At 39.3% G+C, this 15,136-nt stretch overlaps 1 protein-coding gene across 1 annotated transcript in view; it reads left to right on the top strand.

Moving 5' to 3' along the window:
* The first annotated feature begins 474 nt into the window (after positions 1 to 474).
* sema3fa (sema domain, immunoglobulin domain (Ig), short basic domain, secreted, (semaphorin) 3Fa) overlaps positions 475 to 15,136 on the top strand; it is a 67,560-nt gene continuing 52,898 nt past the window's right edge. Inside the window, exons 1-2 of the mRNA XM_077573929.1 lie at positions 475 to 804; positions 4,473 to 4,623. Of these exons, the coding sequence (XP_077430055.1) occupies positions 4,512 to 4,623 (112 nt within the window). The 5' untranslated portion in view covers positions 475 to 804; positions 4,473 to 4,511. The remainder of the gene's footprint in view (positions 805 to 4,472; positions 4,624 to 15,136) is intronic.

Raw genomic sequence — 15,136 nt, 5'->3', positions numbered from 1 at the left:
TACATTTTCATTCATGTCTTCAAGAAAGATTTGAAGGATTTTATCTAGTTCAGCAAATAGGAGAATTTTCTGAAATTCACTAGTTGACTATAATTCAAAACCTTTGCAACATGAATTTTTAGACAATATTGGCATTTTTAAGGGATCATCTACTATTTGCAAATTATTGCTATTCACAGCCTGGTCTTGGTCCCTAACATTCTTAATAGTGGGGCGAAAGCAGTTCTACAGTACAGTTTTTATGCAAGCATTAAAAAGTCAATTATGAGATGTCCACTTTTGAGGAGTTGACAGTTCTATTCCCCCTGGAGTACAAGAAAACACACTGCAGTCTGGTTATATTTTTAATTTTGGGGGCGGATACGGATTGAGGTAGGTGCCCTCCCCCATGGGTGTGTCCACTGCCGGTGGGGAGGGGGGGTGGGGGTGGAGGGGGTCTCCTCTATCCACCTGCACACACGCTTCCCAGCCACTTGAGCGGCGGAAGCCCGTCCGTGTCGAACCCTCCCTCCCTTCTGGATCAGCTCATTTGCTTTCTTTCGCATCTCCCCCCCGCGGTGGAAAGTACACAACTATTGACGGAGGGCACTTCAACTTCAGACGGTCAAGTTCAATCGAATCCATGTGAGCTTTGTTGGACTCCGGCCGGAATAACCGAGTGGGATCTGCGGAGGACACACGCCGGCTGACGACTAGCGTGCGTCCGCGCACAAACGCTCCGAGGACACCCGGGTGCTGGATGGTTGTCATTTTAATTTTGGACCGCTTCTATCGCGACCTGCTTTGGACCTACCTAAACGCAAGGTAAGAGGACAACAATAGTGAGTCGCTTTTCTGCATGTTATGTGTCGCGAATCGTGCAGCTTTGAGGCAGATGCGCTTTTAAATCAACATTAGACGCCTGCCATGCGGAGAATATGAACACACAGCACGCCATAAATCTTATTTATATTACAAGTTGAGTCCTTTATTTGGTCCCCTGAGAGCCTTTTGATGTTTATTCTAAGCAACAGGCTCCTGTGTTTTTATACTGGAGCCGGGTAGGTTCAATTTACACTAATCTATTGCAGAGCCTAATTACACCGGGTCATCGCTTTACGACGTTCTTGCGGTACGTACGTCGAAACGTGCCGTAGTCGTCACTTAACACAATAGTAAAGTCTAGTAATTGTAAATTGTACGGGAAAAATAGATCTTGGCCATAAAAATAAAACAGCCTGCTTTAATCAAGTTAAAAACATTAAGAATGCTGGTGAGCAAACTATTTAATTGCGCACGTGGAATTGTCAAACGTAAACCGTAGTAAATCCAGGACCTTGTCGAATCGATATGCATGGTAGGCTACTCGGTTTACGATGGAATGCCATTCACATAGGACGGCATTGTAACCCGAATAATTGTATGGAAAAACACCTCTCGGCTATAAATATAAAACAACCAAATGAAAACAGTTCAGCACAAAGTAGTTAATTGGGTGGATATGCACAGTTTGTAACCCCGGGTTTGTACGTGGCTATGTCAGAGCGGAGGGCATAGTTTATTGCTAACATTCGCTAATATATATATCTAATAGCAATTAGAAACACACACAAACTAGGCCGTAAACATAAAACAATCAGGTTGTAGATGACTAGCTCATTGCATACTGTTCTTAACCGCAAAATGTCATATGTCAGGTTTATCGTAAACTCAAGACCTTCTCGGCAACATGACATTTGACGGCTGTTGTTGTGTTGTCATTTCTCCCCCACCCAGCAAACCCCCCCTAACCTATTTTCTCTATTTACCTCGTGTCCCTCTACTCTGTATTTCCATCGCAACCCAACCTCACGTGAGCAGACTTTTCTCGCTTCGTTTGTTTTTCTCTCCACGAGATACCTTTTGTTGTAAAATGGCACGATGAAACAAACCATTGGTTTGACTTTTGTTTACATGTTGTCCATCATCCACACAAAAAAAAAAGAAAAAATGTGGACTCAGTTGGTGACATGTGGTTTGCGTACAGAACTCCGAGCCAGGTGACTTTTTTTTTTAAATCTCGGTTAAAGGTCTGCTTTGGAGTTTTGCCTCGGGGCCCGCGGCGTGGAACTTGATCTTAAACCCTGACTGACAGTTTGACCTCAGACGCGAGACCCGTGTCTCAGTGTCTCCGTGTCTCGATGTCTCGATGTCGTGCCAGCGTAAATTACAGCTCCCAACGCCGAGGTACGCTTGTTTTATTGTCTCCTCGTCCTCCACGGCGTCTTGCCAGGCTGCGGTTGGACGCCGTCCACCGTCCCAACATTCAGCTGACCTTAGCGCGCCGGGTTTTGCCGCTGAGCCCTTCGTGCCACTCTACTTGTACGACTCAAAACCAACAAGCGCTTTCAAGAAACACAACAAAAACGCAATGAGTTACCACATCGCACTTGCTTGATATGTTGACAAGCTTCATCACAGCAGGTTTGTTTCCGTATGCGTGCGGGGCGTCGTGCAGGGAACAGCGGGAAGCGCCGTGGGTGGTTGGAGTAGAGAGAGGCTCTTCATCCCAGAATGTAACCGCAGCCATTGAAACCCCAGACATTGGCAAGCCTCCATCTGAAGTTGTGAAAAAAATACGCTGGTCTCCAGCAACAAATATGCACGCCTTAAAAAGAAATTCAGATTTAGACTCGGGTTGAAACGTTTCCCGATTAACAGCCATCGAATTACAAACGGTTCGTAGTATTTCAATTTCAAATATTAGTTAACGTTGATACGGTATGAGAGTGAAAAAAGCTTTTTCTGGCATTTTGGAATCTTTTGAAGATTCAGGCTCCTCCCCCAGATGCAGTCAGAGCAGATAAGGATTTGACTGGTTTGTAACCGCCTCATTGTAAATGTAGCTGGTATGGTGAGGTGCACGTAAACAATAAGGCGGACTGGATTCAATTCCGATATCAAGTAGCACACAAAGCTCGGTCCGTAGCTTCTAACAGGAACGTCAAACAACTGGATTAAAGTGCTTGAGGTGACAAAAAGGCTTTTAAAGACGCGATATAGGCAACTTGAATGTACAAGAGTGAATATTGTCAACTCAAAATCCACTTTTAAATTGTATTAATATTGCACTTTATTTAAAAAATTGCTCTAATGTATATTCCTTTAATCAAAAATAAAAAACATTGATACAATTTTGTCGGTTATTTCAACATGCTACAGTTTTTTAAACTTTTGTCAAAAATGTGTATTTTCTTGATCATGCGTAGGTCCCACTGTCACCTCAGTTTTATTTTATTTTTTATAAATTCTTCAAGAAGTGTCGAGAAGTTTCTGACAAGTATTCTACATCTTTTTGTCAAATCAAATGCAGTGGATAGTACGGATGTAACGATATCCAAAACACGATACGATATTATCACGATATGAAGCTCACGATACAATAATTATCACGATATTGTGGGGAGATTGGCAATATAAAAAAAGGTCACAGTATTCTAAAAAAAAAAAACAATATTGTTCTTTTGTACATAAAAGCAATGCCTATAAACAACCTACAATCTCTAATAACCCATAAAAAAAAATTGAGTTCCTCCACATATTGACTCGTTTCACAAGCATATTACGTTCCGCTTCATCTGACCGTTAGCGTGGATTCTAAACACAGAAGGGCTAAAACATGCCTTGTGAAAATTAAACTGCACTAAAAAACTAGCCTCCAGAGGGTGCTAGAACTGAACAAATACAAAATCAAAATGACTTTTTTTTTAACAGATGTGCTGCTTTTAATAGTGTGACATGACAAGGACGATATTGTTGCAGTTTTAATATTGGAAAATGTATCATTGGCAGCCACTGAAAGCCAATTATCGTCATCATACATTTACAAAGCCATATTCACTTATCTCATTCAAACATATCGAAGTGTAGATGCAACGTATCAACCCACGGAAAGGTTTTCCTTTTTCGCCTGGCCAACAACACAACCCTGGATGTTTTGTTCTCTTTGGTCCCATTTTAAATCCATCCTCGTTGTGTTGTAGCCTACTAGCTTCATCCGAGCTAACGCTAAGCTAATTCGTCTCTCAGGTCCTAACAGCTTGCAAATTTGCAATTTCCCATCCGTTTGTTGCTAGGACGGGAAAAATAAACGACGCATTAGCCATTAGCGTTAGCCGTTAGCGTTAGCCGTAACTGGCGAAGCAGCCAAATATTAGTCCAACAGTGAAAATATAAATATCGGGGAAAATATCAGCGAATACTGTAGGTTAATTCGTGGATGCCAAACCGTGACTAAGTCCATTAACTCCAATATATATATTCTTTTCTTTTTTTCTCATTTCCAACCATGATGATTTTGGCCATGACAACGGTGATAATTACCTTTTTCAAACCAGTTTTCTGTGCTTCCCAGGCACAACACGTGATTAAACGCCGTCTGCCAACTTGACGCAAGTTGGCGTGGGCTGAGGTTCCGGCTCATTGTCTCACGTCCATCCATCTCTGTCCCTCAGCTCCCGGACTCTCCTCCCCCTCGGTTAGAGAGAGAGACAATGTTGCGGGACAGCCTGTGCTGTCTGCTGGCCCTGCTGGCCTTGTCGTCGGCGGGGCCGCCTCCAGCCCTGGAGCCGATGTCCGCCCCCAGGATCTTCCTGTCCTTCAAAGGTGAGACTACATCGCTGTGTTGCTGTGAGATGCTGCTATGTGGTATAGTTAGGGCTTGAGCACCAGGTGGTGTGAAGGCCTTCTTGGAATCGCTATATTTATGATTTATTTGGCTTTTTTGGGGGGGTCCTTAATATGGCCTCCAAACTTAAAAAAAAAAAGAAAAAAAGTTGAACAAAACACTCTAACACCAGTTTCACCAATCGACAAGAAAGAGGTGGACATGTCTATCATAAAATTTAAAAAAAAATGTCTCAAGGACCCATGCATGAAATGGAAGAGGAAGTCGGCCATTTTGGTTCGAAGCAGTCGTTTCAGGTGAATTCATACTTTTACAAACTCAATTCACCAAAGTGAATGCCAATCGGAAGCAGGTCTTCTCGATAGATGTCAATTGTAATTGACAAGGTTTTGTGCCTACTAGTGTTAATTTTTTCAACACACATTTTCCACCGGACTAAAACTAGATTAGACTAGACTAAAACCCAAATTAATAAACAATAACTGGGAATAAATCAGTATACATTTTCTCAGTCCTGTGCTACAAATGAGTGACGGCAAACTAATGTTATATGCGGCAGAGCTGGTCGCGACACGTTTTTTTAAAAATATATCTACATTTTTATATTAAATTTTTTGGAAATCTACTTGGGTGGTGGCCAATTTACTCGGGTGGCCCGCCCAAGTATTAACATGGTGTGGGAAATATTGTAACATCAATCCAACGGCTATAACGTTCCAACAATAACGTTAATCCGACCGCTACCCAATGCTGGCTAATTTACTAGCTCATAGCATTGAGCCATAGGAGCCACTTGTTGATATACTGTAATTGTGCGTCAAGTCATCAAAAAGATGAGAGAACATTTTATGGGAAATAGTTTTAGACCCAAAATGTTTAACATTATCTCCTGACAAAAAAAAAATTAAATATATATATATATATATATATACAGGGGTAAAATGATTATCCTGACAAAAAATTGCCTAAAATGTCGACAATTTTTGTTGACCTAAACTAGACGAATAAAATTATCTTTTCTTGGACTAAAATAAAGACTAAAATGCTAGATTTGTAGTTGACTAGCTATGATAAAAACTAACAAGCGTGATTGAACCGGACTAAAACTCAGTCGAAATTTAAAAATGGCGGCTAAAATTAACTCTAGTGCCTAATCCATTTAATGAGGGACATAGCATCATAGATGATGACCATTTTGAAGATTCCGATTAAAAACAATCTGCTTACAGCTGTATTTACGATAAAAAATATTTCTGTCTGTTTATTGATGTTATTGGTGCCAGTAGAGTTCAAGTATTTGTGCCTCAGTGCAATTCTTGACATGTTGCCGATAGTCCTTTTGAAATCTAGAGAATATGGTATACAACCCCCGCCCCCTCCTTTCCTTTTTTAATGGCTTGGCTGCTATTAGTTGTCCAAACAGGTCTTTTGTGTGGCCTCGGCTCCCTTCTGAAATCAAGTCCGATTTCACACTTGGCTGGGCCCTCACTCGGGCCGACATCCAGCATGTTATGAATGTTTGCCCGTTGCCACATGAGATCTTATCAGTGTGTAAAGTACGCATGTGTGTGTGAGTCTGCTGTTAAAATTGGTTACAGTGTTGTAGTGATGTGTGGCGGACTCCATTTTGTTGATAAGCTATCAGGGAAAACTGACAGTCTTTTATAATGTATTATTAGATGGTAGAAAATATAAGAAAGGGGCTTCTTCGGGGGCCATCAAACGAGTTCAGACTAAATGACAGTGCCTCTGCTGGTCGCTGCGAAGTACTGCACTCCAGAATTATTATTATACTCATTCACTGCCATTGACGGTTATAAACGTCAAAAAATCATTTCGTTTAACATCTTTTTTCTACTTTTGTCAACAAGAATATGAAAACCTAGATTTTTTTAATTTATTGTACATTTAGAACAGATATAACATTTGTGATTAATCGTGAGTTAACTATTGAAGTCATGCGATTAATTACGATTAAAAATGAATGTTATCGCCTGACACCCCTAATTTTTAATAATCATCTCGTCAGGCGATTTCAATTTTTTAAATTGCAATTAATCGCATGACTTCACTAGTTAACTCACGATTAATCACAAACGTTATATCTGTTCTAAATGGACAATCATTTGTTTTTCTAGGTTTTCTTACTCTTGTTGACAAAAGTGGGGGAAAAAATGTTAAACTAATAGAAATAGTTTGAATGAATTTTTGAAATATTTAGCCGACAATGGCAGTGAATGAGTTAATTGATCATATGGATAAAATATCACAATACACTTATTATGCAATAATTCATATAGCGGGACTAATTCATACAATATCAAGCACACGTATTTACTGTGATTTGTTTTTTTGTGCTCCATGCGTGCTTTTTAAGCTCTTAAAAGGAAGGGCTTTGTCAATTGAGGTTTTCTCTTTCTCTTCCCGTCTCCCTTTTTTTTTGTTTACTTTTGTTTGTTTTGCCCTCTTCATCCCGCGCATCATATTGTGTTCCACTAATCGAGACGGATCTCACACGCTACCACTCGCGCATTTGCACGGTTGAAAAGAGATAATTTATTCTCCCTTTTCCGTCGAATCAAGTTTTGTTTTTGTTTAATTAGTTTCCGTCGTTACTTTATGCATGGCGGCGCCGCCTGCCATAGATTGAAATGCCCATAAGCTGCGCGCTGACTAATTGTATTGGTTTTTGCGCCACGCTCTAAAAAGGTGCTTTTATTTATTTTTGCGCCACGCTCTAAAAAGGTGCTTTTATTTATTTTTAATGAGCGAGCATACTGAACTAATTAACGGGGCATGAGGTTTGACAATTGCTTTTTAGTCGCCGGCTTCCATATTTGGTTGTAATAAATATGACATGATAACAGATTGAGCTCGTTATGGGAATTATTTATGTTTTGCCTGTTCATGAAACAACTCATGTAAAGGTTAAACGGTAGTAAGCAGCACATTTGACGTTCCACGGATCATTTGCATAGTCTGACGCCGGTAGATGAAAATATTGCTGCTTTTGGCACAAATCCCAAATCTAGACTCGAGAGACGTGTTTTGTCTTCGCCTTTCAAATCTTTGCACTCCATCAAAGCAAAGAAAAACAAGAGGTTTAGATACAGAAATGCCGTGTAGTGTTTTGCGTATCAGTCGATCCCCTTCGCTTGACAAAGGATTTGAATGACAAAATAGGTCATATATGTCCTGTTTTCATTAATCTGTTCTCTGATTGGTTCATTCCAGTGGTTTTAGATCAGATGTATATTTTCCAGAAACTCCACATATCGGAAAGCTTAGGGATTTGGAACATTACAATCTGGCAGAGGTTGGATTTCCACTTCACGGTTCAAGTAACGCAATTCGGATGCGAGTCAAGACAGGATAACAAATGTGTCAAATCAGATATGTTCGGGCCTTTTTCAAATGTGGATATTTGATGTGTATCGTAGATCTGCCAGTATGAGTGCAGCGTAAACGCACAGCCTCGTCAATGCCAACTTGGCGCCAATTGGTGAGATGCACGCTACGAAAAAATATCGATATCTCAATATTGGCCCAAGACATGCAATAAGTTTCATATGGAATTTTATGCTTTTATTTGAATTTGACCAGTCGGCCGCTAACTAAAATGTGCTCTGCCATCCAAATTATTATTACAATGAATTAAAGCTACTGAACGTAGAATATTCCATTTTGCATCGTTACTGCCACCTGCTGACGAAAAATGAAACTGCACTCACATTACGCCACATCCGCAGACAAGGCGCGGGAAATTCTAACCCGAATCCAGTCTGAAAACTATTGGCCAGAGGCTTGCAGGAGTACCCATTGTGAACAGCTAAGGTGTTAATCTAATAATTAGAAGGCATTTCAGTCATAACTGGTCAAATAAAAAGCTTATTGTAAAGTTCCATATTGCAGCTTTAACTAAGAATATACTGAGTTTGCTGCATTAAAAAAAAAGTAATTCATTTATTAGAAATTAAAAATATAATTTCTTTAGATACATGTTAAATATCACAATAATATCGATATCGCTAATTTTAGCAACTATATCGCAAATCGCATTATTTTCTAATATGGTGCAGCCCAAGTACACACACATACAAACTTGTTCAAAAAAATGCTGAAAAATATTTAATATACATTTACAATGAAAAACAGGGGGAAATTGGGGGGAATAAATCCCCAAAATATATATTTTTAAATAAATAAAAACGAAGAAGAAGAAAAAAATCCAGCAGAGGTAATTTCAAGTTGTAATACCACCATTCACCACTAGATGGTAGATTTTGTAAAATCTTTGAAACGGCAAAAACATTCTTCAAAAATTTTATTACGATTAAATAAATATTAAGAAAATGGATGAATGGATGGATGATAATAAGAAATCCAGCCAAAAGGCGGAAAAAAAGACCAGCTAGTAAAAAATACATTCATAAACCTTCTTGTTCAAAGTCAAAACAGTACCCAAACCCTGGTGGCCTTTTATGAGTATAACACTCGTCAAAAACCCCAAAGCCTTGTTTGAAACCAACAATGATCATTTAGTCTTCGTCGCTTGCGAAACTTTAAGCGCAGGCTGTTATTAAGTAGCGCCATAAGGCCACACAAAAGGGGGTAAAGGAATGTCCATTCAGCACATGCAGGGTTACATCATCAACTAAAATCCCGACAAGCTCTAACAAACTTCCTTGAGTCACCTTCACATGATGCAATCACAAATTGGATGCGCACGCTGACAGGACTGGATGCGCGCTTATCACAAAAGAAAAAGAGCCTGACTTAAGTCAGCTTCTCTATATTTACCTTGAAAGCAGCTCTATAATCACACACTATTTTAGTGCGCGCATCTCGGCCGGGGGGTCGTGACCCCGCCAACAGAAGCTCGTCAGAGTCGAGGTTAACTGCCCTCAAACTATGGGAGAGTGGCGACATATTAACAAGTAATAGCTTGTTACTCCACTCCTCGGGCCACATTTGAAAGTGTTTAGCGTTGTTTTTCCTTTAGTCGTTAAGGGGAACACCTGGGTTCGAGGTTGGTCTCGCTGGGAAAAAGATCTCATTATTCTCAAAGGACCCGCTCAAGGCTAACATTTTGCCGTAATTCAGGTGGTCCTCGGTTTACGACCGTACCGTTTCGTGTCGCTAAACAAGGCAAGCGAACATTTTACAGACGTTGGCGAGATGCTAAACGCGGTCATTCCGTCATTTCCATAAATCCTCGCGTCACTCAGTAATGCGATGCCATGTAATTGAGTGCCCGTATCATCAGGCAACATGGCCTGTTAAACTTAATGAGGCAGGACGACCAGTGACTGCGGTTCTAGGATAGTAGCAGCAATAGATTGGCATTAAGTGTGTTTAACACGTTCACTGCCAAAGACGGCTATAGACGTCAAAGATGGATTTTTACCAGGCTGGCAGTGAATGAGTTCATATACTGTGACATCAAATTCATTTATTTTTAGTGTCGTTTTAAATATTGTTAGCTGTGATCCTATCAATCCTGGACAGTTACATGGTTTATTTGTCAGCTGGTAAAAATCATTAATTTAAAAAAAAAAAAAATTACTTTCACCCGAGGACTAATACCACAGCATTTACTGCACAAAGAGTGAAAAATTACATATATACAGTATATATAAATATATAGCGCACAGCAAACAAAACCTCCAAATTAATAATTAGTATGTTGGTATATTCATGTATCTGAGGCAATCAAGATTGTTTTAAATGGCATTTATTTAATACTACACTGTAAAAAAAAAAAAAAAAAAAAAGTTTAAAAAATCTGTAATTTTCCGGCAGTTGGGGCACATAAAAAATACAGTCCAACAAACATAAAAATACTTTTTCCCCCCCATAGATAAAATACAGTTTGTAGTGGGCTGGGTATCAATTCAAATTTCCTCAATCGATTCAAGAGTTCTGTTCAATTCAATTTTGGTATTTTCCGATTCGATTCACTCAGTTCAATCCAATATTGATGAATTATAGAACATCGATTCTTTTTAAATAACAAGGACATGATTAAAACAAAACAAAAAAACTCCACAAACATTATATTCCAAATTAAATTTAGCAGAAGCATTAATTGGTCAAAGGATTTACTTATTAATGAAAATAACACATGTTATAATCACTTATCAAAAAAATTTAAGAAAATACTTTTAAATTCACATAAACGGTACATTTTAAGAAAACAGTAAGACACAAAAAAAATTGGGCCTGTAAAATTGGATTTTGTTGTTAATTTAGGGGGGAAAAAGAGTGGTTAAAATAATCGATTCTTGGTTTTATGAATCGATATCACACTTGATATTATCAATTCAATATCGATTATTCGATTTTTTTTTAAACACAGCCCTAGTAATTTCAACACGATTTTCATTTTTAATTTTCAGGTTTAATGAGCTAGAAATATAGTAAGTAAATGCTGTATTACAAATAGCGACGCTTAAAATTACAGAAATGTGCTATTCATGGTATCCTGAACTCACCATTTCCATGACTCACTCTCTGCATTGTCTAGTTGACATCCTCTGTGCACTTCTACCTGCCAGCTTACATTTCTCTCCCGCCTCCCCCGTTCGAATTCGGGAGCACAACGCAAATGTCAGCCTTTTTTCACCATCCCTGTCCTAAATGCATTCGAATTCAGTGAAACCATAAAAAGGCTTTCAGCAAAAAAAAATATTTGTCATGTTGTTTTTGTACACAAAGTTCCCCACGCTGTTTTCCCCCGCTGGCGTCGTACCTGTCGGCATCAACACGGTGGTCCAAAACTGCCCCCGCTTTCCCTTCCCTTTGAAATCCCCATTCGTGAATGTCAGGGCCCTGAAACCTGCTTCCACGCGGCAACACGGGGCGACCGCGGCACGCAAGCCTGCAGCAGTTATTACAAGACTTTGCTACTTTCTCTGTGGAGATAGAGGAGGAAGAGGAGGAGGAGGAGGAAGAGCAGCGCATCCCCAACAACCTCTGCTCTTGCATGCTGTCAAACTCGGATTATTCACAAGACAGAAAAAGGAGGCGACAGTGCTAAATATAGTGTCCTTTTCTGTCTGCTTCTTTCTGTTTTGTTTTTTTTCCCCCCACTGCTTTGGCGGCGGCGTGCACCCACGCCTCTCGCTCGGTGGCGAGCCCCGCCCACGAGACTGGTGCGCTTTTCTGCCAAGCTGAGCTGTCCAAGAAGGAGATGATGATGGTCTCTAAAGTGCCCGGGAGTTTGCTTGAAATGGTTACTGGGTGCAACAACGGCACACGAACTAACCTGGGATGTTGGCTAGTGTATTTCGTGCCGTGTCATATAAAAGTGACCAAAAAAAAAACATCCTTGGATCTTTGAATTCTTGAATTTTAAGGGCCGTAAAATTCCTTGAATTCTTGAAAACTTAACTTGAAAGGACAACAAACAAAAAAATTTGTGAGAAAGTCAAATGACAATATACGAAAATAATATTCGTAAAAATAGTGCATTTTGGCCTCTAAGGGGCAGTGTGGTGCCATTCATCCATGGAGCAACTTCAATGAGAAGAAAGTTCTGATAGAGCTCTCTTAATATAATCCATTTTTTCACACATTGTGAAGAACTTGTTTTTGAGTATTGTTATGTTATCTGTGTTTACACAGCGTTTGTGTGCGAATATTCGTTATTTTGAAGTAACGTCACTCCCGAAGTCGATGCTAATTTCCCGTTAGCATGTCAGTGGGATTCTACGTTGACTTTAGCATTAGCGCTTGTTATGTTTTCAAAACGAAGCATGTCTTGTGTTAAAATAAACAACGCGTGTAATTATTTTTGTTGTGTTTAGTTTTACAGTAAACTTCACCTGGGGTGTTATTAAGTAGTTTAAAGCGTGCTCGAGGATGTCAGAATCACACGCTTGCTAATTAACTCATTCACTGCCATTGACGTCAAAAAATCATTTAAACTATTTCTATTAGTTTCACATTTTTTCCCACTTTTGTTAACAAACGTATGAAAACCTAGAAAAAAAATTCATTGCACATTTAGAACAGATATAAAATTTAACTAGTGAAGTCATGTAATTAATTACAATTAAAAAAATTAATCGCCTGACGCCCCTAATTTTTAATAATCTTTTCTTTTTTTCTCGCGTCAGGCAAGATGATTATTAAAAATTAGGGGTGTCAGATATATATATTTTTATTGTAATTAATCGCATGACTTTAATAGTTAAGTCATGATTAATCACAAATTTTATATCTGTTCAAAATGTACAACACATTTTTTTCTAGGTTTTCATACTCTTGTTAACCAAAGTGGAAAAATTTTTAAATAAAAAAATAGAAATAGTTCAAATGAATTTTTGACGTCTATAGCCGTCAATGGCAGCGAATGAGTTAATAACATCACAATGAATAACTAGCACACCAAAAACTTTTGAAACGATTTACACGTTCACAAAAACGTGGCATTTAAACAGGGGTGTGTTGACTTTTTATATCTACTTTATGTATGGTGCCGAGTTTTTTCTAATGAGTCTGTAATTGTTTTTGTGGAGCTTGTGTATAATTTTTTTTTGCCCTGACATGAGTTATCCTAGCACTTCGCTGTTGTGTAAAAGGGGGACAACGCACAGCAAGGGAGCAGAAGATGCTTTGAGGCGTGCAGGCATGTGATTGGCAGGTGTGTTTTTTATAGATCAATATGAGGCAGACATGATTTAAAAAAAAAAAAAGACTGCGGCTCCACCGTGCTACGTCAAAACCGGGTCGCAGCCACTTGATTGTTTTTCCCAGCAACTCGTTACTTGATGCAGATTGTTATGTAGCCCGCGATTAACGTCAAGCGTCCTCAGGCCGAGAGACGAGGATGACGGCGGTTCAGGCGAGATGGTAATGGCTTTTACAAGAGGTGGTTGTCTTGCGATTCAAAGTGACAGACATTTTAATATTCATGTCTAGTACTTGTGTGGTTATGTCTTGTGTGTTTGCACAGCTTGTATAAAGCACTTTCTATATATACTGTACGTGACGCCACTTTGGCTCCGTTGCCATGACAGCGTCTACCTGTGCACTGTTTTGCCTTACTAGTAGCATGTAGTTGTCCTACTATTATGCCAAAGTTGTCTTACTAGTGAGGACAAAGAGCATGCTAATACATGAACCTTAAACTGAATATTAGCAATATTAAATAAATGTCTTATGGAAAGCTGTTTGAACATTTATTTGATATCCTTCCTAAGCAGAGATGGCAAATTCAGATCCAGAAAGTAAAAACCCTGCCACAGTTTGGCTTTAGCCCCTTGTGCTAGCGAGCTAGCTAGCTTCCTAGCAGGTAACCGAGCACCCGGGAGCTAGCTATAGCGAGCTCGCTAGCTAGCACACAGGGCTAAAGCCAAACTGTGGTAGGGTTTTTACTTTCTGCACCTGGATTTGCCACCTCTGATCTTAAAAGCCATGCACTAGTACCTCTTTGTCCTCACTAGGAGGACAGCTACATGGTAGAAGAGAAGCAAAATGACTAGGTGTTGTGGTGCTACTAGTAATGTCCTAAAGGTTGCTAGTGCATCGTAAGTACATACTATTTGGGCTTAGTGGCGCTACTTGTGTAGTACTGTAGTTTACTAGTAAGGTTGAATTGCATACTAGGAGGCCAAAAGTGGCACTAGTGGTGAGAAAACGTAACTACAAAGTAATATGACAGTCATTCTAGTAGTGCACTGAATTTTCTTACTAGTGAGGACAAATAGTCTGCTAGTACAATTACTTTAAGGTGGAAATCAACTATATTAAATAAATACATTTAAAGAAGACTGAGCGCACTAGTAGAATGACAATACAGCCAAGTAGTCATTTCACTTCACTAGTAACATGTAACAGTCATGGTAGTTAGGACAAAGGAATACTAGTGCAAAGGCATCGAATAAATGCTTAATCAGATTTTCATAAAGAATTTATTTGATATCCTTGCGGTCTAGCTTAAGATCTATTTTCTAGAAAGCTATCACTTCTCCCTAGTAAGACAATTCAGCGCACTAGTAGAACACGTGCGTTTTACTAGTAACATTCTTTATGCTATTAGTGTAATTTTGGGTCTGCTAGTACCCAATTAAACCTTACTAATAAATTATTGTGCTTCGCTACTAGGCACAACTAGTAGCCTGCCTACACTAAAATGCCTCTAGTCATTTTGGCTGGCTACTAGTGAGGACAAAGAGGTACTAGTATTCACATCTCAAGATGGATATCAAGGATGTTGAATAAATGCTTTATGAAAAGCGTTGAATTGATTTGGTGTTCTTCATATCTTTAACCTTAAAGTCGCACTGATAGGCCGAAAGTGCTACTAGTAGTTTTTTTATATATTTTTTTTAAGTCACTATTAAGACACAGTGCGCACAATATTGCAATGAATCGCCTTAATAGTGAGCTGTCACTCCAAGAGATGTGGCTTATAATCACGGCAGGCTTATTTCCCACCGGCACACGGAACGTCCCCGGGTGACGATGCAGCAATCGTGTTTATTA

Source organism: Vanacampus margaritifer, chromosome 8 (assembly GCF_051991255.1).
Source record: "Vanacampus margaritifer isolate UIUO_Vmar chromosome 8, RoL_Vmar_1.0, whole genome shotgun sequence".
In the NCBI taxonomy this organism is placed as follows: Eukaryota; Metazoa; Chordata; class Actinopteri; order Syngnathiformes; family Syngnathidae; genus Vanacampus; species Vanacampus margaritifer.
The sequence above is the reverse complement of the archived record's forward strand: the minus strand, read 5'-3'. Positions and strand labels throughout refer to the sequence as shown.